We start from the raw sequence: 27,120 nt of genomic DNA, 5'->3' as shown, positions 1-27,120 counted from the left end.
TTTTCGTGGTTTTATATTTTAACATAATTTCTTACAATGATCCAATATGCTTGATCTTATCCACATTCCTATGGGTTTGTTTCTCTTACATCAGCACACAATGTTTCCTTTCACAATTATTTGTTTGCCCTAAAAATTGCTATCCATTGGTCCATCAGTTGGATTCATAAAGATTAAAAAAAAATCCCTTATGTTATTACAAATGTTTACGGCCTGTGTTATTAATTGAAGGTCATTTCGTCTAATTCAAACTTGTATACATTAAAATGGAACACTTAAATCTAAATAAACCTGTCTAAACAATATATTTACATGTACGCATTTTGGCTAAACAATTAGACTAATGCCTTATAAAGAAAGAAATAAATAACGAATATGAAATGCTTTCATTAAAAAAATGTCCTTTTGATATAATTGCTAATATTCTTAAAACACAACATTGTAACAAAGTATTTCAGTCTAAAAAAAAACTGTCTATTACACGTTTATTGACTGACAAAGCCTAGCGTTAATCAAATGTAATTTAGAACACACCGCATCTAAGGTCTGAAAGTCAATAAGGCACTAATAATAGGCAGCATTCATCTTTTTTTTCATATTTGTTATTCCACAAACGCTCTAACAGACATTCAGACTCAAACACAAAGCGAACTTAAAATAAACGGACATTTTAAATTGTTACTTGACATTTGACAGGCTACGTTATTAATAATATTATTGCGAGAAAACTACTGCTGTATATGTTTTTCAAATGTTTTTAATGAAAGTTGTCACTTTGTATCTATTTCGTAATTTAGCTAATTAATTTATTGATCAATTTAATCTTATTGAGAAAAATTATTACTTTAGTAGGCCCGTGAGATAAATAACTATTAAAATTAAATAATAACTAAAGTGAACTAAAACAAGCGAGTGGACATGAATACTAGCGGAATTATATTAAATTGCATGATTTATGTATGATACATTTCATAATGATATTTATTGTATTAGTGGTTTATTTTCAAAAAAAGAGGTTATACTATTCGAAAGAAAAACTTTAATAGCTACCCATAGACAAAGTGATTCGTGCGTTAACATTTCCAGTTTATAACAATTATTAAAAAGATCGTATATTATAAAATGTTCGTTCGATGTATAAAAAAATATTTCGCTCGATCAATCGTCATATCGACGTTTTAAAATTATTTTCAAGGTTATTCTTATATATTTTTTTTCATATTCTAATGTTGAATATTCTCTTGTTATATATATGTTGAAAATCTAAGTGCGTTATGTCTAAGTGGTAACAACTGTACGTTATGTTTCAGTACAATAACAACAATCGATCAAAATTGACTACAAATTTCTGTATTCTCACATAATCACAGATTAACGGGAATCTGATTGTACCGTCTACACTAATGGAGATATATTTTAACGGTGCGAAAATATATCCTAATATTATTATCATTTTTAATAAATTCTTTTAACTTCCGGACTCCGAAAGCAATTAACTAACAAACACGCCAAAGAGATCATTTAAAAAATACAATTTCGTCATATAAAACACGTTGGCCGTGAACAATTTCCGTTTTCATAAATAACATTTCAGTTTCGTATTAGCCTTTCTCTAAACAACTAATTACTTTGAGAGCCAGGAGAACATACATTCGTATAACTAATATTTACAATGAGATTGTTATTTTATAAATATTGATTTAACTAGTATCGTAAGTGTTTTGAGCTGTGTTATGAAAATTGGGAACAATTATAAATATAACAGTTTCCACACATAGTCATAGACCAGATGATTAATATTTAATATTATGTTATACAAATAGTATTCAAGAGAACGGCATACAAAATTAACAAGCCCTAAATAAGATCACTGTACAGTGTACATAGATTATATTAAATAAGTAGATGATATAAAAATGACAAAAAAAAAAATGTTTAAAACACGTGGAAGACCGACATCACAACATAAATATAGATATATATATATATATTTTAAAAAAAAGATACAATTTAATGACTTATTAATAAAAATAATAATAAATGTACGCACCACAGTCCAGTTATTAATATACCACCCATACGATGTATTGCTTAAATTTTGTTAGGACCTTTCTAGAGATAAATCTTTCGTATTGCAATCCCCGTATTAAAAACAAACAACAATGTTATACCATTATGTACCGTAAATGCAGTTAATTAGAGTCGAAAACTTCTATTTATTTAAACCAAAAAAAAAAAAATTATATTTATATTATAATTTCAAGTAATTCAAAACCTCGAAGAAGTCCATACATATATAATTAAAAGAATCTTATAATTCGACTATAAAATTACATACAATTAAATGTATTGAGATCGTGCTCGTATGAGTAATGTGCTAGCTATACTGAATGATTATGAGACTACGTTTCAGACATAACAACCCCGGCATCACTTAGAATGCCTTTTAAAATAATCGTCGCATGAACTCAGCTATTTATATCAAGAATTATAATTAAGACGACATATTTTGATCAAGAGGAAAATTGACAAACGCTCGATATGATTTAAAACTGTGCAAAGGAATAGAGGATTTTGTTTTTTAAATACCACAATTCGTTGGCATTGAAGGAAATTACATATTATTAAAACGGGCGAAGGTCGAAAATCAATATAAACTTACAACTCGAACCAATCCACATCGAATCACGACAATCATTCGCTCAGACGATCAATATTTTTTATATATTTTTTTTTTTATGATTTTCTGTTCTTATCAATTATTCTATAGCCGATCAGCGTTCGAGACGCTCAATATATTACAGTCCGCTCCATACACGAGATCTATGTTTAATATTACCTTATATGGACGTTGTTATTTAGAATTAGACTGTTTGTACCTTGGATATGAACATCATAGAAGGATCTTATGTTATCATTAATTTGACAATAAAATTAAGGCTTCGTTTCCACTGGATGTGCGAGGTAGGTGATTTGTGGTTAAGAAATTTATCCAAACATTTCTCACTATGTTATTTAGCTTGCTTTAAATCCTGCAATATTTCCACCGCACAGCTGTTAACCCTAACTATTATTATTCTCATTTAAGTTTCTTTCAACATATCAAACTTTACTATTCTCTGCGTATTGTTAGTTAGTTTTGTTTCAACTATTGTCGCACTGAGATGGTCATAGTGTATCCGAAACGCTAACTGGCTGTAGAGGTCGGTAGCAATGACGATACTATAGGAGAGTTCACATCTGTAACAAAAAAAAATTGTATACAAACATATGAGATACATGTAGTAAGACACAAGCTGATATAGAAGAATTTCTACAGAAAAATACCTCTTTGTATAGCGAAATAGTATAATGAAAGTCACATTTATATATATATATATATTGAATAAATCATCTCAGTTAATAACTACTTTAATAATGGTGATCTAAGATCTCGTGTAAATGTTATAATATTTTCCATAAAAAATCTTTAGACAAACAAATTTTCAGTCCTAGATGAAGTGGTCCGTATGACTTGCAACTAAATATTAGACAGAAGTTTGGTGTAGATATAAAGAGGAAAAACGAGATAAGTTCCTGAGTGAAGCCGGGAAATTTTATAGAATTATTGTATATTAAAATGTTAATTATACTAACTAGTGGGAGTGTTGAGATCGGAGTGCGGTGTGAGGTTGGACTGAGCCATCAGTTTCTGACGGACTTCACGGATCTTCAGCTGCAGGGAGCCCTTGCTGGGGAAGATGTCGGCATGAGCAGCCTGCAAAGCGAGCATGATTAAAAATAATATTATACTATAACAATAATTAAGAATGTATAAAAAGTAAAACCATTAAATTGTGTTCAAAAAGTAATTTAATGTGATTACTGTATAACAAAAAGTTTGAAAACTTTCAATGTACATACATTGAACAAGTTTGTATTAATTCAATCATTACTATAACTTCATAGATACTTGTGGTAGCATCCGCTATTAGAAATATTCGCTCTATACTGCAAATTTGTATTAAAAGTAGATACAAAAACTATATCCACAAACGATATAGAAATATTTGGAAATATTTTTGTAGAAAATAGGTAATAGGCGAAGTGCATATAATTCCTAAACTACATATAAAAGTACATATAAGCCCAAAACTATAATTTCTGTGACCTGGAAGTGTGTAGTGGCCTGTGTGGAGGGGAACATGCCGTGGTCGTGGAACAGCTTCATCACCAGATGTCGCCTCTGCTCCAACACCCGCCGGTGACCAGCCTCGCCGCGAGCCGAACAGGGTGTGCGGGGAGACATCTCCTCTGAAGCCTCCGAACATGGCACTGGAACATTAATATTAGATAGTTATATAACTTTTATTTATTAAAAACATTATTATATATTTTGTAATTTATGTAAACAGATATTATATTTCTTCTCCGTTACGCATTACTAAAGAAGTTAACATAATTAAATTAAAATCATATTAATGTTAATTTTTAATGAAAAAAACAAAATAATTATTTTAAAAACGAAAGGTAAAGTGAAACGTTTCTGTAATTTAAGTCATGCACAGAACTTATTTATTTGTTACATATCAAACCATGAGATTTATCATTTCAATAAGTATTATAGCCGGTATGTAGCTTGAATCACCTCTAAAATTCTCAGGATTGAAGTCAGGTCCGAAGAAGGTGGTACCAACTAGCTTGGTGGTAGAGTGAGGTGTTCCGTATGAGTGCGGTGTCGGCATACCGTTACCATTCATGATTTCGTTTTCAATCTGCGGCGTCACCACCGTCTGATCCTCCTCTGAAATCAATTAATTCATATGTAAGATAAAATTAAATATTAATGCTACGTAGTACTTACATTATTTTGATATTGCGAAAATAATAGACAAGGCGTTTTAAATATGAATTAATTTTTATTTGGCTCTTTACATTAGACTATGATTTTGATGGATATTTTTATTTTATGAACTACATCGCTTTGTTGTTATCGCGTTTTACAGCACATGGTAAGCAAAGATCATAAAATACTCGTTTAAATATAACATTACTGTGGTCCAAACAATATCTCATAGAAATTGATTAAGAATAACATTCACTCCGATACAACCAACGTTACATACCCATACTGATTTTGTGGTGTTTCTTTCTAAGGTAGAGCTGCGGTGAGCGCGGTACCGCCATCGCACTGGGACTGCACGCTTCCGGTTTGAACTGAGGCAACGTATTGAACTTCTCTGAGAAGTTCACCGTCTCTAGAACTCTGAGGACGGATACGTATATAAGATACTAAGTTCTAAGATATGTATATAATATGCGATAATCCTTTTAAATTCGGTATATATAATTTTTTACAAATAAAACAAGCTCTTGTTGATGAAAATGCATTCCAAATTTAAACACTATAAAGTAATATAAAATTAATATTTAAATTACAGTACTATATGAAATATTTATTTCGATTTATATCCTTATATTATATAGCCATTAATAGGGAACCATTTTATTAGCGCTTTTTAATTTACGATTTCAATTTTCGATTCATTTAAGTATTAACTTTTTCAGCAACATATATGAACATTTTTAATTTTTCTAACAATAACTCTATATAACACAAAACTATTTAATACTGAATACTGTAAAGCTGTAGTTATTAGAAACACTGACTTGTCCCTTCCATCCTCGTTGCCTTTCTTGAAGAGGCTTTTCTTCAGCGATGGACTGGGCAGGTTTTCTTTCTTGGGTGAGTGTACGCCCACCTCGCCGACGTCCAACGGCGTGGTGGGCCCGCTCTCCGACCGAGGGATCGTAGCCTCGTTGCTACCAGTCGAACCAGTTGACGTACCTACAATATAATACAATAAAACATCAGTTATCCATTACTGACGAAGTGGTTTTACAAGTCCTAAAACGCCCTATAAAAATGTCTACATTATATTACTGAAAAATAACATCTGGAGTATACATTTCATGAGGAAAGCTGATTAGAAGAATTAGAATATGAGAACTTTAATCATTATTAGCTTTACGGTAAGTGTGCATGTTTCTATTAAATATTGTTCGTCTCCGGTTTTTCTATTATAAATTTAAGTTATTACTATCTCGTGTGAAGATTAATGAATGAGAAACTAGAGTGGCTATGTATTTTTTTTAATGTAATTTTGTTATAAGGGTACAGCAGATAACTCAGAAATGTCTTGAAATTACTTTATTTTACACAAATCTATCATCTTTAAGGATATACTCGCTAAAGGGGTCTCTTGTGATAATTTTTCTCATCCAATTATCAATGACCTTTCTACAGACTCTCTACATACCTCTACTGAGTCTCTTCTGTAGTGGCGCCCGTCCCAATTGCGCCGGTGTGGGTGCCAGAGGGAATGGCCGGGCCTCATACATCGGAGTATCCCAGGTTTCCATCGGTTCCATTGTTCTATAACAAAAATAATATTTACTTTTAATTGTAGACATTTACTTACTATTTTATACATTTTTACTTCACATTTTATAATTTAAATGGCTTAGTACACTTAAATGAAACTAGTATTATTCGGATTTACTACGCGGATTTTATTATTTAAAAACTACATAATCCCGACGTTTCGGTTACTTTGCAGCAACCGTGATCACGGGCAGACGAGGTGTGAATGTCTGTCAGTTGGTCCTTGTTATTTATCATCTACCGCCATCGATTTCTTAATTTTCTGGCGTACCGCTCTGGATGCCGACAGAATGAGATCACGGCGTCTTGAGGTCCTGCGGTGTGGTTTCGGACATGGGATTTTATATTTTTAAGAACGGGGTCCCAGGTGTTTGATAGGTTCCAGCCATCTTCTCTATTGAAATTGGGATGTTTTTTAATTTCAATAGCCTCGCGAATTAATCTCGGTATATACTTGTCTTCCCGAGCGAGGATTTGAGGTTTATCAAAACGAATGTAGTGGCCTGGTTTGTCCATTGTGTGTTCACACACTGCTGACTTCGACGCGCGCCTGTGTTTGATGTCTGAGATGTGTTCCTTAACCCTTGTACCGATGCTCCTCTTCGTCTGTCCAATGTATGACATAAAAAACATCCCAATTTCAATAGAGAAGATGGCTGGAACCTATCAAACACCTGGGACCCCGTTCTTAAAAATATAAAATCCCATGTCCGAAACCACACCGCAGGACCTCAAGACACCGTGAGCGCATTCTGCCGGCATCCAGAGCGGTACGCCAGAAAATTAAGAAATCGATGGCGGTAGATGATAAATAACAAGGACCAACTGACAGACATTCACACCTCGTCTGCCCGTGATCACGGTTGCTGCAAAGTAACCGAAACGTCGGGATTATGTAGTTTTTAAATAATAAAATCCGCGTAGTAAATCCGAATAATACTAGTTTCATTTAAATGAATACTCGCGAAAATCTTAGATCTCATTATGGCTTAGTACACACTTAAAACGTACCTGAACAAAAATGTAAATGTATTAAATGAAATGTATATGTAAATATACACATGTACATACATTTTTAGACACACAGACATACATATACATGTAGAGATGTAATTTTTAAATAGAATTTTAATGCAAGTCCAATATTTAATGTTATTAAATAAGGACCATATTTTTTTTTATGCTATTTGCTTTGTGTACGAGACGAAACTTCTCAGCATTCAATGGATTCAATGGGTCCATCGCGTTGCAGGGAGAGGAGCTCCAACAGTGTTGGTTGGTTGCTAGGTCCAAGGGGTCCTATATGACGCGCATTAAACGCTCACCTCCACCGTCCAACCTCCTCTCTCTACCTAACTACTTAAAGTTAACATTCAACTTACGCGTTACTGGGTGATATGTGGTTGTTACTTTGTGACACTATAACAGATGGACCGGTTTGAGGGTTCGGGACGGGTGTCTTAGCTGGTTCCGATTCTGCTGTTGAAAAATGACCAAATAGAAAAAAAATACTGAGAAAAATAACATACACATTGTTAAGTGTTATCACAAATATAAGAATTCATTTAATACCTATAATGACCTATTCCAGTGTCAATGAAGTCAAAATATAATTTGATTTCTTAAATTTAAACAACAAGATATTTCATTAAGGACTATAAAATACTTCAAATCGGATTAAATTTGTTATATGAAAATGTCGTTTACTTCGCATATAATATATTTACCAGTATTGACCGATGACACATATAGTCTTTGTAGTTGTACGTAATGTAGAGGCTGAGAGTCGCTGGTAGCGGGGGAGTCGCTCGCTTGACTCGCCTTTATAACTATGTTGCCGGATGTATCAACTGACAGGGTTATTGGAACTGAAAATTAATTTAAGGTACAAATGTATATGCTTTCAGATATAAACATGTGTGAATTTGATTTATAGCATGAACCTGTCAAGGCAGCAAAGATTGCTTACGTGTAGGTAGAATATAGCGAATACTTTATATAAATTGGCTCAGCTCTAAGAAACAGTATATTAGAGGTCGTTGATAAAATATGCAAAATATTAACTAACCCGCAGTATTGTCTCCAATGTTTCGTTTCACCAATGTGACACTCTTCAACAAAGTATTCGTCAGGGCTGTAGTGGTGGACGTTGGAGCCTGCGACTGGGAGATAGTATGCGGCATCGATATCCCACTGGATATAACTTGCACACCACTAGTGGTGGGACTTATTATCGATGCGATCGCGTTGTCTAGGGCCGCCTGTGTCGATAGATTCGGAGCGCTTATCGATATACCCTGGACGCTGTTCGTTAGGCTCTGAGTGTTAGGGTGAGGCGAATTCAGATCCTGATTGATGTTCGGTTTATTTACCGATGTAAACGCCGTCCATTGTCTATGGTTATCACCTGTGGTTAAAATAGTATATATTAAAATTGTTCGACAGATCCCTGTGATTCCATTTTGAAACACATTTTTAAACGATTGACTTTAAAAAAAAAGTTTTCTACTTAAATTTGGAGGTCTAACCGTTGTTAAGTCTGTGAGATATTACAACCAACATGATAAGTAACAAATAAAATTCTCTGCTGAGATAGGCTCGAATAAAGGCCAATTTTATTTAAGTTTTTATCCTAAAAATGAATTTGTTCATCATAAATAACAGAACACAAATATAATTAATATAGGAACATGAATTACAACAGTGAAATGTTATATACTTCTTAACATAGGACAGTCTATGTATACACGAGTACAAATATCTTAAAGAAAATATATATATGTAAATAGATATAACAAGATTGTTTCCTACACGTGTCTTTATTTCTCAATGAAGCAAAAAATCAAAAAGTTTTACATAGCTTACATCAAACGATAACAAATACATACGGTGTTATCTATTTAATTAAGTAATTTCTTAATAAGGCTGCCGTGTACATTATTCGCATCGTAATACTGTTTTCATACAAGACATACCGCTATCAGCATGCGTTGATTTAAACGCTCCTCCCGTCGGCTGGAACACCTTGAAGCCTCCCGGACTGGACGCTGTTATACCCAACAGATTATCAGACGATCCCGCCCTGGACAGAAATGATTAATACATTATATATTAACATATACATAATTTAAATAAATATTAGGCAAAATTAATTACATATAAATATAAGTAAAACTTTAGTAATATCTACTTTTAATATATTTAATCGGAATACAAGGGAAGACAAATTGGTTTTGGTTGGCCTATTGGTTTATTATTTGGATACTGATGAAATGAAAATCATTTAAATATAAATTATTATAACATATAGTTACCTTGAAGGCACTAAATGTTAAAAAAAATATAAAAAGTCATAGTGGATTATATGTTCTCAGCCTAATTTGGAGTTTCATCGATGTGTACCTAGCTTTAATAGGTTTTGGCCGCCTCGTGTCATGATGCGTGAGATACTCTCTCGTGTCGATCCCCTCGGAGTCCGAGTCCGTCACTTTCTCGCCACATTTGAGATCGATCTCGATGTTCTGCGCCGGCGCCGACGGTTCTTCTACTGTTTGACTAATTTGCTGTAATTGATAATGACATTAATAAGTTATTGTTATATAAATATATGTGCATGAAAATTTGTATGTGATTTGTGAAGACTGGATTATAATACATATATAATTGTATTTTTTAATCTCAATAACATCCAAAAACTTGAGTTATTCTCGTTTGTACTAAATAAAAGTATTATTTAATGAGAAAGTAATGTTTTTAATATTAAAAAAAAAAATCAAAATTCTCACCATAGGCTCGTCGTCGCTGAGCTGCGGCGAGCCGATGTGTGTGTATGTCTGTGAGTTCACAGACATGTCCGCACTGGCCATCATGGGATTTGGCCCCTCGGATGGAGTTCGAGGACTCTGAAAAATAAAATCGTTAAGTTGTCGATCGAGTGACAATAGTAATAGTTAAGTGATTTATATTAGTTTAAGATAACAATGCTAGCTTTTGTTATTACACATAAATAAAGTTATAAAATATTTATATGCGTATTATAAATGAAAGTAATGTAGTCGGATTACTACGCTTTATTTTATTATCTTAAAACTACATACTCCCGTCTTTGATGCAAAGTAACCGAAACGTCGGGAGTAGTAGTTTTAAAATGATAAAATGAAGCGTAGTACATAGATATCCGAAAATATTAGTTTAATTTAAATGAATAGTAACGAACGTTTTAAATCTCATTATGAGTATTATAAATTCTTATATTTTTTTTAGGTTCATAATATGATATCTTTTGAAGAATCCTTTATGTGTCTAAGACAATTTGTTAAAATTCATCTCCATATTAGTAATAGAAGGTTGAACTTAACAGCGCTGAACAAGCGCTTTATACACTATATTATTATATTATATAATAACGAGGCGTCTAACCTGCGGCGTAGAGCCCGTAGGATCTCTGCTGCTCGATGACTTACGGCGATCCTTATTACACCACTTCCACTCCGGATGCGCTTTGAAGTGAGCCTCTTTCACCTGTCGATCATTAATAATAAGCCACTCGCTCAGTTTCCCAGCCCCCACCACTTTCCCCTACTCCCTCACCTCGCTGGCCAGTTCGTTGTATTTCTTCTTCTCGTCGGGCTTGAGCGAGTACCACCACTCTCCCAGTATCTTGCTGACGGTCCTGTTGTCCTGGTTGGGGTGCAGCTGGTGGACTATCTGGCGGTGGCGCTTGGAAAATATCATGAAAGCGTTCATCGGGCGGCGGATGCGACGCTCCTTCTGCCGAAGATAATACATTATGACATAACTCTTATTAATTTTTATATTATAATTGTATTTACACGAAGTACTTCACTGCTCTATAGTAAAGTTAAAAATGCTTAAATATACATATAAGTGTATAACTTTGTCATAAAGATTTATTTTATAGAAACTAAACTTACATATAATTACAAGTAACTTATGCAAATTGTAAAGCAATCCTAGGCTGTCATAGAATAAACAGATTTCTGGAAATTAATTTCCTCAGCACCGGTGTAATATACATATTTATTAATTTTAACTCGTTACTTGTCTGCGTGGTCATTATTACATTAAAGAGAAAAATGTATAAAAGTTCCTTAAAGTAATAGACATAGTAAAAACGACCGGTAGCGACATCTATCGTTTTGGTAGCGTGACATAATAAAACAACTGTTATGCCGTGATCTAAATGAATTTACGCAGAATTTTAATTATAGCCATAGTTATTCAGGTGTTTAAACTAAATTCAGTTTGATAAATCCCTATCATCACAAAATGAGTCGTTGTTTATATCATCAAGCGGTACCTTCTCCTGCCCCGCGGCCTGTGTGTTCATGGAGGCCGCGCTGTTCGTCCGTCTGCTGCTGTCGGTGTTGCTGGAGTCCTCGCATTCAAACACCTCGTCGTCCTCATCCGTGCACATCGATGTTGTACCATCTGGTATATAGCATTAACTTAGTCAACTTAATATATATGTATTGAGATCTTTGGAAATTGGCCCTAGTCTTAATTGATACATGCTTTGGATAGCTAACTGACGTTATGTTGTAAGGTTGCCATCGAAACACGTTAAAAAGCTTTCTTCTCTGACCAATATAACTTGGACTCAATGTAAAATTTAACGAATTCTATCTAATTATATTAGTGACATACCATTCTCAGTCTTGATATCCTCTGTCTTGACGTGTGGCGTGTGTGGTGTATGTGGCGTGTGTGGCGTGTGCGGCGTGTGGGGCGTGTGCGGCGTGTGTGGCGTGCGTGGCGAGTGCGGCACTGCCGGGGGAGACGCCGCTCTTAGCAGAGGCACCAGTGACTGCCAAGAGAACACGCTGGGCACACCGCTGGATGACACTATAATATAAATATAATTTGAAAATATCCTTTAAGTTCACTGAACATTAGATGAAACTGAGAGATTAAATTTAAATTTACTTTGTAGACTCTAATATCATTATAGCGTAAGTAAGATAAGTATGGCAACCATGAAGAAGGATTTTTCAACCAATCGATAGTTCCTGAGATAAGTTTAATTCAATTGGTCTCGTTACTGTTATTATACTTTTTGTTTTTTTAATAATAAAAACTATTTTTGATTCATTGTGTAATATATATATGTTTTAATAGATAAATATTGTTTTTTGTAAGTAAAATTTCTAATTCTTTATTTCATTGTCAATTAATTTAAATATACCTATAATAGCCGAGGAAGGCGGCGGCAACACCGGCAGTAGTTGACTTGGATGTACTATAACGGCGCTGTTGTTGAGCTTATTACCCTGAAAACAAAATAACTATTACTTTTATAAATAAATAATGTTTTATTTTCTTTAATCTCACTTTACAAATAAATTGAAACGTTTATAATTTTATCAGTGCAATTTGGACCATGTACTTAGTCCGAGTTGAGATCGTCAAACTAGATACGAAGCGTCAACAGTTATCCATGCACCCCGCCTGTCACATGACTGTGAGTATTTTGGTTATGAAGCAAGAATATAATTTGATTGATTTATCAACTCACAGTGTCCCCGTTGTCCGTGCTGCGATGCTCCATGTCCTGGTCGCTGCTGTTCAGCTGCTGCGACTGCGGCTTGTGTTCTATCTAACAACATATTAAAGACGTTTAGTATGATATCGACATTATTATGCGTACGGTACGGTAGGGTAGGGTATACCTGTATGTCTGTGGGTTCGTTCTTGATGAGTACTATCTTCTTGTCGATGGTGTTCTGCGGTATGACGTACAGTTTCCGCAGCGTGTCCTTGGTGTCGTCGACCAGTGAGATGTACCGGCCAGGTAGCGGCGCCGGCTTGACGATCCTCTTGTCGTCTATCAAGCGAGCCTCGGACAGTTCTAAGTGGCCGCTATCTGGCTGAGGGACCGAGTGGTCCTCCTCATCGTAATCCGAGACTCTTCTATTCAGAAAATTTTCATAGTTATTCAAAGGCGGTGACATATCCGCGTCTCGCCTGAACTGCTCCTGTATACCGTTCCTGCGGTAGGCTTTGTTCCTGTAGTCCGAGTCCGTGCCGTTGCTGGGCATGCGGTGGACAACCACGTTGTGTAACGAATCCTCTATTTTGGTCGGTCGCACTGAACTGGCGTACGTTTGAAATTTTTGATTCAGATTGTTTATAATGGTAGGGAAGTTTAGTGACGATTGCATCGTCGTGGGCGCGTTCAGATTGGATGGCATGTTGCTCTGTATGTTGTATGGCGTCGTTTGTAGTCCCATCATATTCGGTTGGCTCGATTGAATATTTTGTCCGTTGCGATTATCTACCTGCGAGTGAATTTGTTTAATATGGACCCATTGTTTGTTGGTATATCAAAGTTCAGTATTGATTTAAACCTGATAGTGATGGGTGGGGGCGGGGGAGACTCTTATGACACTAGTGGCCACGCCCCCCACCGGTGGACTCACTATGGCTGGACGTAGTGACTCAGGTCTGTGAAAAAAAAAGGTATTATTAAAACAACATAGTAACATATTTTTAATTGCCTCCTCATTATATATAACTTTTATAATATTCTGTTATCAAAAGCTGAGAAGCTGTAAGTTATACGTAGCGTTCTATTACCTGATAAGGTGGTGATGGTAGTTCTTGTGCGGAGGATTATTGAGCGGAGGCTGTGGCGATGATATCGGCACGAACACGTTACCGCGGAGCACCGGCGACCCGCTCACTGGAGACGCGCCCGGACTGCCTGAACGAGAACTACCGAGTGACACTGCAAACAAATATGATAGTGTTTATTTAATACAATTAAAATTATAATATGGCTTACGTTATAAAGGGAAAAGTTGAACAATTCGTTACTCCCGATTTAAAAAGCTAAAGAAAATATTCTTATGATATTTACAGCAAAATAACCTAGAGGCTATAATAAATTTCAACACCCGATTCACAAGTTGGATGGTGTAAGTTTGACCTGGATGTCTGTGTATCCGTCTGCGGCATTGTAGCTCACAAACGAAACGTCCGATTTCGCTGCAGTTTTTTTCACTCGCAGGCCAGCCTCAACGCGATGCTTACTGATTATGTTCGATCAATAACAATCCAGCAGTGCTAGAGTATTATCTCTTTACAAAATCATTTGAGACATTTTTCAAAAGCACGATTACTGGATTAGTCGCTTCATATTAACAGAATGGTAGTCCCGATCAATAAATGTGTATTTCGATTTTTTTAAGTCTTCTAATTTCAAGGTCATTGATATAAGTTATTATATTTTTACATGTGCAATGTTAACGATATGTACCAAGCATATTAGCGGCCTCTGTCTCGTCCTGGTCGAACCTGCCGGTGACGCGGTAGTTGGGCGGCGTGGTGTCCGACTCGCGGGACGTATCATCTCCCTCTACACCAGTACCGTTCGATGATAACGACTTACTGCTGCTTCTGAAACATTTACATATATATTTAGTAAATTATATACATTTATATGTTAAAGTTACTGTATTAGGTGATTTTATAGGAAATTTAAATTTAATTACTATATATAGAATATATTGTAACATTTAAATTAATATTATTATTTATCTGAATAGACTTCGTTATTTTTTACTGTTACAACTTAAACTCTTAAGATTATAACGAGATATAAATTGAACCTGTTATTGATCCGGAATGTTAGCATCACGAAATGTATAAATGTAACATTACTTTATATAAATTGTTAGCTGGTTAAGTAAGACGTCAAGTCAAGGGAACGGTAAATTTGTTTCACCTATAGAGGTATTGATTTTGAGGTTTAAATAAGTATCTGCCAAAAACAAGTAGAGGTCGGAGTAAAAGTTGTTTCAGTTATAGATATACAATTAATAATGAGAATTTATTTTTTAGTAAATATGTACTCCCGAACTAGTAGCAATGAAACTATCTCAGAATAATGTCCTTTCGTTTTTTAAATAAATTTAAAATCGGCTTTAAATGAAAAGAGTGTTACGTAACAAACATATTGGCCGTCGAGTTGAGAACTTCCTCCTTTTCGAAGGTGGTTAAAAAATAGCCTAAGTTACTCCTTATGACAATAAGCATTTGCTATTGAATCTCACGTCAAAATTTCCAACCGTTTTGGAGATTAAGCGAATCACACAGACGTAACTGTCGTATATATTTCATTTACCGTAATTTGATATTTAAGAGAGAGTTTAATTTTAATTATTACGTATAAATATTATTACATATTAATATAAACTATGTAAGATATAAGTGACACATTAATTTTATTTATAATCTGTGGTTTGGACGACAGTTGACGTAAATTTATTACATATATGAATAGATCGATTACCTCTGCTGCGGAGTATGTGTGGATCCCTGGGTTAGCGGCGTGTTGGATGACCTGTTGACCCCTCCCTGCGAGAGATGTCGTGAACAGTACCCTCGCCTCTGACTCTCCTTCCCGCACCCGTTCTTGGAGCACAGCCTTCGCCACTGTTTCCCGTTAAACTTTTTCCTTATCCCAGTGGGAGTGGACACCACGTCACCCTTCTTGTACTTATGAGGTGTGGCGGCTTGAGATCTACAAAATGAACTGATTTTTATTTAATGATAAATATTTATGTATAATAAAAATCATACAAATAACGGTTGTCTTAGATTTTGATGCAGATTATATAAGAAAGTAATTTATTTTAATAATATATTAAATGCTCGTATTGTCTGAAAAATCTTACATGACTTATACAAAAGTAGTCTACGTTTTTATGTCCGAGCTTTTGTTCCTACTTATCGCCAACGAATTACAAATTTTATTTTACGGATCATACAAGAAACCAACACTTGCATCGGGAAAACTCTCTGAAAATTTTAATATTATTTGACTGAGTACACCAAAGAGTGGCAGTCTATTATATATATATCGTGAACACACATTTAATTTGTACCGAACCTTTAAATTCCCGAACGCACCCGAAGTGACATTAAAGCGATGACATTTGTTTTGTTCACTTTTACGCGGGAAAATCACTGGCTTTATAAGACAACTATCTTTTTTATGATTTTGTTAGTATCCAAATATATATTATATAAGAATGATACCTAGGTGTAGGTGGCTGGGAGCGAGGCGTCAGGCTACCCTCGACCAGACTGGATGTGCTGCCTCTGCTCTGTAGACTGCTCCTCTTACTGTTATTACAATCTGTCAAAAGGAAAAGTCAATGAAACAATATTATATTCATAGGTTTTCACGAGTACATATTTAAATTGAACTATGAGTTTCTGATGTAGTTAGTATTCGATTCGTGATATTATTTCGGTTTCTCTACAGTGACCGTGATCACGGGCAGACGAGATGTGAATGTTTGTCGATTGGTCTTGTTATGTATCATCAACCGCCAATGATGTATGCCAGCACAACTGTTTTTTTTTAGATTTTGTTTTAGATAATTGCAAACAATATTCTGTATTGAAATTAAACTGATAGCCTTGCGAATCAATTTCTGTATACACGTATGTGTTTTCATGACGAAGGATCTTTAGTTTGCAAACCGGTTGTGATGGCTTGTCTCGTCCGCTATGCGTTCACGAGCAGTATAACCAAAAAATCATTTGAGTGAGACAAAACATACTTAGGACATACTTTATCAATAAATATGCTTATATTTATTTTTAATTTTATTTATTTGCCCTAGTTCAGTAATCTACAACCGAGATACTTCTTTAACTATAGCCTTATTCTGTTTTATATGTAATATACCCATATGCGAGGCGTCAGTGGGGAACATAATGTTCTCGCTAGGCAGGTCGTCGTCGCTGCCGTAGTCGTCGAAGGGACGCGACCCAGCAGACAGCGCCCCCACAGACACGTGAGACGCGCCCGGCATAGGAGACGACGTCGCGAAGTGATCACCCATAGAGTACTGGACGGATTACATTAAGAGAATGAATTATATGTTAAAAAAATTAAATTTAGAACACGATTGATGTTATGAAAAATTCAAATTTAGAACTTAATGTCTGTTATGAATATTTCAAAATTGAGACTACGTGTACATTATAAGTGTTTCAAAGTTAAAAGTAAGAATTAAAATAAGTTTGAAGTTTGACAAGTTATAAATATTAAGACTACATTCATTAGTAAAAAGCAGAATAAAATGTTACCCTAATTATTTACAACTAATAATAATACCTACATATTAACGTTCCACTCGGCTTAAATTTATGATTTAGTTAAAATATTACTAACTATTAAGTACACATTACTTTATTAAAAATATTTATATTCAATCCTTTCGGAACTATCGCAACAGAGTAATGAACCTCTTTCATGAAGTTAATTATATGAACTAATTAATAACAGTACTATATGTAATAACAATAACTTAATTAAAATTAATATAAATATTACCGGAACAGAGACGCACTGCTGTCTCATATGAGGGACAGCGGGTGCGTGTGACCCGGCGTCCTCCAGCTCGTCGGCCCAAGGCGGTTGACGGAGACGGATATCAGCACGCTTCACCTCTACCACCTCCTTACAAGTGTCGCCCTCTATAACCTGGGGTATTTTATAAATAATAAATTAATTTTATTCAGAAAATATTAAAGCTGTCTTTAATAAGTATATTTATATTTTTTTTAATGAAAATCGATTTCTATGATTTAATTGAAGTTTGAGAAATATCTTAATAGTGTTTACATTTTTTATATCATAATTTCATTGACATCTCAATATAATCGAGACGTGTCAATCAAATTATAATAATAATTAAATAATAGTCATAATCACCTTAACACGAATCCTGATAGGAGAATTATTAACTTCGAAGACTTGACCCTCGACGAACACGTTGTGCCCTCCATCTCTGGCGGGGTCTGTGGTCTTGAACACGCAGGCGGACCCCACCGGTAAATGACTGAGCTGAGGACTCGCGTCACTTATGACGTCATATCTATTGACACCGAACAAATCACTGTACTCTATCGGTTCAATATCCTGTCCATCCAATTCCACTGTGACCTTACAGCCGTCAGCCTGCCTTATCACCCCTGGGAGGTATAACCCGCGATGTTTAGCCAGCACTCGGTGATCACGCCACTCAGATAGATCTATGTTAGGGTATTGGATGTATTGTTTCGTATCGTGGGGGGAAGACCTCGGTACTACGGATGGCTGAGCTATTGGCTGATAGCTTGACGTGTAATCCATTGAATTCGTGACAGCTGTGGGTATATTCAGGCTGTTCCTCTCAGCGATACTGTTGACGCAATTACGTTCTATCTCCTCGAGTTCAGACGGATCAAATTTACGCTTCTTGGGAAGGTTCCGTACTGGTGCTTGTGTTTGGGGTGTGTTGTTATTAGAGATCGTATTCCCGCGACTGGCCATGGTTGTGTTCGACGTTGGGTTTGTTGTCGATTGTGACAGGCTCACTGTACCCACACTACTGATAACAGACGCTGGTATCTATAATAAAATATATATCATTATAAAAAACACCTAAAACCTAATTCAGACTTTTATATTTTTTATATCAATAGTTTAAAATAATAATAATATTAATTTACTTATATGTTAATACGGTACTATAAATTAGTATTATTTTTAAAACAACGTATTTTTATTTTAAAGTACAAAAATTTATGAATTGAATATTCACATATAACTAAAATGCAACAGACTATACACTCATTGTATAAAAAAATAATAATTGTAAATGGAATCTCATATTAACGAGACACCTATATTCTATATCAATAAATAAATCATAACTTGTGCTTCAATTTAAAGATGTCTTTATAAAGGTCGTTTTGTCTTTCATACATGCCATTATTAAATGATAAAATTACAAGGATAACGTTCCCCCATTCAGATACATCATTCCGTCACAGAATTAAATATGCATTAATATATGTATACACATTTTTCCTTCCGTCTTCTCCATTGGTTGAATATCACATTAAAAATTTTGAATCCATATTGAAACTGACGACTATTAAAAACTACAGTCATTATAAAACGAGTGAGTCATATACTTACACTAAACATTTTTTTACGAACTCCAATGCATTAATTATTACGTCGGCTTCACAACGTGAGTGAACATTGAATAATTTATTAAGTTAAAGTGTAGTGTGATTTATTTATACTATAGTTTTAGTATGTATTTTCGGAGATATAGAAGGCTCCGAAAAAGTTTAAGCGAACAGCGAACAAAATTACAAGGCCGTCAAGAAATGAGCATTACAATCATGAAAGAAAAAAAAAACAAAACGTGATAGAGCATGAAAAAAAACTAAAACGTGAGTCACCTCACGTCAGCAATAACGAAACGCAGGCTATAAAATACTCATTATTCAATTAATATAGAATATTAATAATGAAGGAAAATAATCGTATTGTAATAATATAATAAAAATGTCAATGTGACATTATTAATTATTTTCTTTTAATAGTATAGTTGTATTATAGATGATAGAATCCAAAAAAAAGAACTGGTCAGTAAAGTATTAGAGTACTTAATTTTTTTTGTATGCATATATATTTATATATATTACCTGATCATCAATGTCGTATATGTGCGACGCGTGCGTGCGGTACACGGCTCGCGGGCTCTGCGCCGAGGACGCACCGCCCGCCTGCCGCTGCATCACCGCGCGGCTACCACCGCCCGTACATTACATCACCACCTGCGAAATGGAAATAAAATAATTTATAAATCTATAAGATATCAAACATACACAAGGAAATCTGTTAAGATTTTATAACTGCCATCTTAGATCTTGTTAAAAATATTTACCAAACTCAAACGTCAATCTTTCAAGAGATTTTAATGAAAAATAATTTAAACATAAAAACAGACATCATTAAATGCAAATGATCTAAATCGATTGAAAAACCAATTAGAGACGTACATGAGCAGTAGAATTAAGCTCTTGCATCTCTAATATACTTATACCTATTTATTACGTAATATTCGTACCAAATAACCAATAGAACAAAAAACTAGTAAGGAGTAGGTTTAAGATTAAAAAAAGAAATAAAATAATTTAAAATTAGAACATGAAGAATAGTAATAATATTATATGAGTAAAAAAAACTGTTTTCACTATTTTCTTTCATTATCTAGAATCTAGATAACAAAATCTCTAATATAAACTATATACATCAAAACATATATATGGTACTAACGTTTAAAAATAAAAAATAACACTATAATTTTCTCTTCTTGGTGTTTAATTAAAAACAGGTTAGCCACACGAGGGGCGTCGTTTTTCAATAAGCATTCGCTCCATGAGAGAACATAATTATTGACAATAGTATTAAAACGTTGTATTCAGATCCATGTTTGAATTTTTCTAACCGCATTGTCTTAATACGATGACATTTAATCTACCGTTTATACTTAAGAGCTTTAAAATTATTAACGCGGGGGGGGTCAATGACCTGTATTTCTCTGTAATCATATCTTACACGAGATTTAATATAATCATATCCGTCACTATCTATTTATTTTATTTTCTTATATACGGTGATTTAGGAAAGAAATACAAGAAAAAAATAAGAAATATAGATTAAAATAAATTAATTATTACGTAATAATAAAAGATAAATAAGATAATAATGACGTTTTAAGAGGCGCTACTGAATTGGTTTTTTTTACCGCCAAAAGATGACTCAGCGTGTCAAATTAAATCGCACAAATATAATAAGGCACTAAAAAAAATTTTTTTTCTATTCATATAGGTAGGTATACGTTAGAAAGCCATCAAACCATATTTAATCTGATAGATAATTATATATGGTTGGAAGCGTTCGTTGAATTGAAGGTACTTAAAATGAATGGCAGTTATTTTGTAAACGGATGACGTCAAACTTAAAAAAAAAAGATTTAACCTAAAATCTGTATAACAGAATGGATTTGTGCTGTTGTGCTTGCACACGACTGCTGGATAGATTTCGATAACATTTTCTAGGTTTTTATTCTTACGCTATTGACCATAGACATTATATTACGTTTATCTGAACCGGGATTCGGTAACCATAACTTAATATGAAATTATTAATATTTAAGAGCAAAAGTCTTTTTCCTATTCATACGAAAACTTTGTCAAAATATCAAACAACAACGTAGAAGTAGCGGCTATCGGTCAAAGCTTAAAAAGGTTTTAATAAACCTATATTCCATACAAAATAATTGCTCACACTTCAATTATTAATATCAAATACTTACGTAGGCGTAATTTATTTAAATATTTAATAGATTTTCTTTATTCCTATAAATTCTTATAACATTTTATTAATAAATACCTTCATAATATTATACGAAACAGATCATCAATGTTTATTTCCGAACTGTAGTATATTTGACTTAATAACGTTTTCTATTTTCGAATACAATTCAAATTATAACCGCGAACACAATATAGGAAAGCTGATTACGTCATAAATACATTATCACCTGGCCGCTTTATAAATTAACCATTGAGACTAGCGTTTGCCATCTATTTTAGGTCTAAATCGAAATAGACTAAGACTTAGACTTAGTATGGATCAATAACCTGTTCTGAGAATGTCGCTAGGGATTTAATAAAATTAATTGTCACATACAGTAAAATATATAGAGATTTGCGACCCAATTGCGTCAGATAATAGTAATGTGACTCATAACATTCTGAAGTTAACAACGGACACTGTGGTATGTGAATTAATAAATTAGGTGTGTCGTAAAAAGTTTAACATCAAAAATAATGTAACATATTATTTAATTCTTCATATTATATAATTTATTTCTTAAAATAAACTTTGTCAATAAACTATACTTATTATTTCAATCAACAATTAAAATGTCCGTCCGAATTCGAAATATAAAATTATAGCTACCTAATACCTATATAATGCAATATTAAACCGCTCAAGTCATGTCCCGACATGTTTAAACCCGATCACACAATAACCTCACTTCTGATGACCTTGACGAGAATACTTGGTTGTGAATCCTTAAACCATTAGTTCGACTCGAATAACTTATATTACATGTCGCAAATTACAAGTCAGGGTGGTAGGTAATTGTATTACAATTGTATGTTGACTGATATGTCACATACATATATTTAAATGGGAGTATTTGTTTGAGTGGATATTCGTCACTTCGTAGTCTTTTGAATCGAATTCCATTATTTGTTTTGAGAATAACAAGTTGATACAAATTTATAGGCCTTTTGATTGGTTTTGGAAAATCGTAGACTGACTCCTTAGTTTTAATAATTAATATTATCGAATCGGTATAGTAGAAAATAGGAATTTTATTGCAAGAAATTGATACTTCCAACTAAACATACGAATATTTAAAAAAAAAGCTAAACATAGACGTTTTTGAATTTAGAATCCATAGACAATATTATTGACCGATTATTGTAATTAAAAAATAAAATAAAATAGGGCTATGACATTGTATATAGCGTTTAATAACTGTGTTTAATGTCCGCGGTACAAGTAATTAGTATGTTATAATATGATATATTAAAAATAAAAATAAAGGGAAACCTAATAATAAGTAAATATTGTGAACACTAAATTAACGAAATAAGTTAATCCCAAATAGATTACAATTTACAACACACATATTAAATACTTTGAATTCCCCGGTACAGATAAGTAAGTAGCAGATACAATTCGTTAGTGCTCATTAGCAACCATTTTATTTATTATCAGAATTAATTATTGCACTTTATAAAAAAATCCTTGTATTAGAACAAATTTATTGTACAATTAACTATTATGTTAATAACGTATAAAAGGAGATGACTTCATATTACTAATTGTTGATACACGGTATCGGTATTATGTACCTAAATGTATAGTACATACCTATATGCTATCATTAAATAATGATCAGTTTAAGGGAAACTATAACAATTTGTTATATAAGGTAAAAAATATATATTGGCAGAATACATTCAAACAATTACAATGGAAAGTCGCAAAACAGTGATTCCAAATTCAAATATTCAATATCGTTGCAACATCATAAAGATGTTTTAGTTTGACATTTTTTATGACTAACGACAACGAACCCAAGTTTAAAGTTATCCTAAGTTATAAAGAAGCAATAAACTTTTCGAACATTACCAATGAAAAACCGCGTTTAGGTATTGGAGACTAAATATATAAAATAATCATTATTTTCAAAAAGCTTAAACATTCTTATTATTTTATGTTGAACAAAATTTTTTCTTAAAAATTTATATATTATAAAACAACTTTTAGGTTAATACACGAATTACAATTAATAAGGATTATTAAATATGCAAAAAAAACCTGAATTAACTTAAACGTGATACATTCAATATAAACACGTGTAATATCTGATGTACAAAAATTTTAGGGGTTCACAAATGTACGATTTTTATTGGCTCGTTTAAATAATGTATAAGTAAAAACGCGATATATAAATGTATAAAACGTTTAAAATTATAAAGTTGAATCTTCAACCCCTTTGCTCGGTTCGCTGAGGTACTCAACTTTCACTGCATCACGGATGTCGCTGGCTAAGCTTTCAAAGGATCTCGCGACACTACTACTCCATATGTATACGTATACTCCATACTTAAATTATTAAATGTTGCCACGTTTTCCCTTCTTCATTGCTTTTTTAAATTATTTGTAGTAATTTGATAAAACGATTTAATAAAAATGTTTTTCAAATTGAATGCGTTGTCATATACAATACGTAAATACAATATACGATACAATTTTACTATTAATTTATTAAATTAACACAAAACTAAAAACAATTTTAAATTAATAACTTTCAGCTATCTCGATTGAAACTTATCAAATACAAAATCAAATCTGAATATAACAATAACGAGAGATTTAAACACACTCCGAAAATCTACGATCGGTGAATCAATCACACCAACGCCCATTACGAACGAAAAAAGAATCCTGATCTACTCTGACAACTGCTTATATATCGTCCGCCCCTCTCCTACCCTCTCATATTCCTACAATATATTTAAATGCCTACGTCAAAATCCGGCTCAAATTATCAGTGGCGGAAGTTTAAAAAGGGGCAACCCAGAAGGCGGCAGATGGTTCCTCCTAAAGTTGTTCAGAATAAAGATTCCCACACAGATAATATTCATCATCGGTGATAGTTAAAAATCCAACAGTTTTAGGTCTACATTCGAAAAAAAAGCTATAATTGCTTATTGCATAACTTTTTAAGAATTGAATGAGAAATATAAAAAAAGCAAATAGTTTTTTTAATCAATATACCAACTTAATTGAATTAATGAGTTTTTTTTTGGTGAATATATGTCTTGAATGTTAGAGATTAAAAAACTTAACTGTTCAAAATAATGTAAAATATTAAGACAATTATTATTTTCTCTAACTTAAAATATAAGTATTTTACAATTATTTTTTTGGTTCTCACGATAAAAAAAAAACAAATTACCAAAACTCCTCTACAAATATTGCAAAATTATAATGAATATAAGTGACTTAAGAATTTATATGTCTTTAAGTGGAATATTCCAGCGACAACACTATTGAAAGTATTTATCATTGATTGTTCTTATTTTAAACAAGTCTAAATTGATGCCATTTGAAATAGAAACAGGAAAACAGTTGTTTCTGCATACAATTCATATCAGAAATACAAAACAAATTAAGAAAAGAAGATTATTTATCAAAAAACATATGTACCTTATTTTAATTATAACGGTGTACGCTACTGTCATTAAAATATTTATACACAAAACTATTTTAGTGAATAAAGATTTACTTCTACCACACATGAAATTGGGGAATTCTATTAGTAAAAGCCCGATTCAAAGAAATCACAGAATAGAATAGAAGAGAAGATCTGTACAGATTCAAGCAAAAAGTTGCGATATCATTTGTAAATTTTGTCACAGAATTATATCCTGAGTTTATATATATTCTCTATTGTTCTAGTAACAACAGTTTAATTATATTACAGAAACAAATAGTTTATAAAAACATTTTCCTATACTGTAAGGTAATAATCCTTACTCTAGAATAATCTAGAAACAAGTGAAGTTAATTTTCATTATCAACCTATAACCTCATTTGGTAACTGGAGTTAAAAATATAAATATTACAATATATGAAGTGCACTTAAGTCTAATTGTACTAAATAATTAATAATAAATTAACTACCAACTGATAAAACTTATCATATGAGAAATAAAAAATTACTCTTAAAATTAGTAAACTATTGTATGACATCTATAGTTATTGTTCATATAAAAAAATATTAAGAAAAGGTATTATTTAAAAAAATATGTACATAGTTATTACATGAACACATTTATGATATTCATTTAGCTAGTCATAGTTTTTAGACTATGACACATTTGCCATACAAACACTTTCTGATGCAATGTTTTACATTCATAAGATAAAATTATAGTCAAAACATTACCAATATAAATAAAAACATCAAATTAACCTTAAAAATTACCACTGTAATGGAAGAATAATGCTATTTTTATCAGATATTTCCTTCCATTATATTTATAGCTCTATTTGAATCAACAATTATCACTGCTGATGGACCTTTAATTATTCTATACCTATATACAGCTGTATCTGTGCTTGAATGTGTTAATAAAAAGCAGTATGTAGTATATAGAAAAGCAAAATAGGTTACTTTTATATTTCACCTTACTCAATGTGTGGTTAATTTGGAATTACATAGGTGATTTTCTATGTACAATAGGTCGATATGTAAGATTTGAATAAATAAACAATAACAGCCTGGCTCATGGTTACCACTATTATTTGTAAACATTTATGGCAAGGCTGACAGTACCTCTATGCAGTGTAATCAGCTGATAAGAGCAATACGACGCGACGTACGCAGCCAAGTTGCATACGACTGGCGCATGCTTACATTCTGCCGAAATCAATCAGCCCGCAATTGTTTTACGAATCCACGTCAAATTCGTGTATATAAACTATGACTAATGTTTCAAGTACTGCTATCATGCCGTGTGGACCTATATAATAACGGCTGTGATACACTACACACTGAATCGAATACCATTACTTATTCACTATTGAAAGATGACTGTCTTGTGCGGCCTACATGCGCAGCCAACGTTTCGTTATATGCTACACTCTTAGCTGGAACCCAACTCACCACTTTCCATTGTCGAGAGCACGACGCACAGTGTAAACAACCAAACCTCATAATAAAACAAAATGGATGTCCGAATTGCTAGCACAGAGATGAGGAATTTTATGAGCGTCCGAACGACACCTCTCCAGTTGTAAAACGTTGTGACTATAGTATTGTAGTATTTTAGCAACCCCCCACCTATTTATTATCTGTCTTCACTGCACATATATAGTTCACAATCACAAAGAAATGTAATTACCAGTTTGATAAAACAACACAGATTAAGTATATGAAAGAGGTTTTGAACAATTTTTTACGTCCACTTGAAAATAATAATCATTGAAGCATTTGACAAACCAAGACAAAACACCCACACCAAAAAATCCTACATGGCGACTGGCCTGGCCTGGCCCATAATAATTTCCACTCGAACGTATTTCCATTTCGCTCGTTCACCATTCATTTAATTATTTCTCAATACGCGTGACAGAGATAGAAATATATAAATATTTCCTATGTATGAATAGAATCAGTATTGTGAAGTGTCCCTCCCCGGCGCTGCTCGAACTGAGTTGA

General features: G+C 33.2%; 1 protein-coding gene across 5 annotated transcripts; it reads right to left on the bottom strand.

Annotated features, from left to right (window-relative positions):
- Positions 1 to 26,968, bottom strand: LOC116774008 (protein capicua homolog). 5 transcript variants are annotated; one of them, XM_061523686.1, is made up of 30 exons: positions 26,566 to 26,968; positions 19,946 to 20,077; positions 18,177 to 18,854; positions 17,796 to 17,945; positions 17,145 to 17,307; positions 16,487 to 16,586; positions 15,738 to 15,980; positions 14,703 to 14,842; positions 14,021 to 14,171; positions 13,792 to 13,888; positions 13,114 to 13,722; positions 12,960 to 13,040; positions 12,630 to 12,714; positions 12,092 to 12,289; positions 11,745 to 11,875; positions 11,015 to 11,194; positions 10,844 to 10,945; positions 10,210 to 10,326; positions 9,827 to 9,987; positions 9,400 to 9,506; positions 8,493 to 8,831; positions 8,152 to 8,292; positions 7,807 to 7,900; positions 6,300 to 6,415; positions 5,650 to 5,827; positions 5,106 to 5,245; positions 4,628 to 4,783; positions 4,151 to 4,314; positions 3,637 to 3,757; positions 1 to 3,240 (listed from the first exon to the last, which is right to left on the bottom strand). In XM_061523686.1, the coding sequence occupies exons 2-30, from the start codon at positions 20,036 to 20,038 to the stop codon at positions 3,188 to 3,190; spliced, it is 5,088 nt and encodes a 1,695-aa protein (XP_061379670.1). In that variant the 5' UTR covers positions 20,039 to 20,077; positions 26,566 to 26,968; the 3' UTR covers positions 1 to 3,187. The 5 variants fall into 5 exon arrangements, with proteins under 5 accessions (XP_061379670.1, XP_061379668.1, XP_061379672.1 ...); XM_061523684.1 differs by having other exon boundaries at positions 7,807 to 7,903; positions 26,566 to 26,967; XM_061523688.1 differs by having other exon boundaries at positions 15,738 to 15,968; positions 26,566 to 26,967.
- Positions 26,969 to 27,120: the final 152 nt, after the last annotated feature.

This window comes from Danaus plexippus, chromosome 20 (genome assembly GCF_018135715.1).
Source record: "Danaus plexippus chromosome 20, MEX_DaPlex, whole genome shotgun sequence".
Classification (NCBI taxonomy): domain Eukaryota; kingdom Metazoa; phylum Arthropoda; class Insecta; order Lepidoptera; family Nymphalidae; genus Danaus; species Danaus plexippus.
Note: the sequence above shows the minus strand (reverse complement) of the source record. Positions and strands in the feature narration are given on the sequence as shown.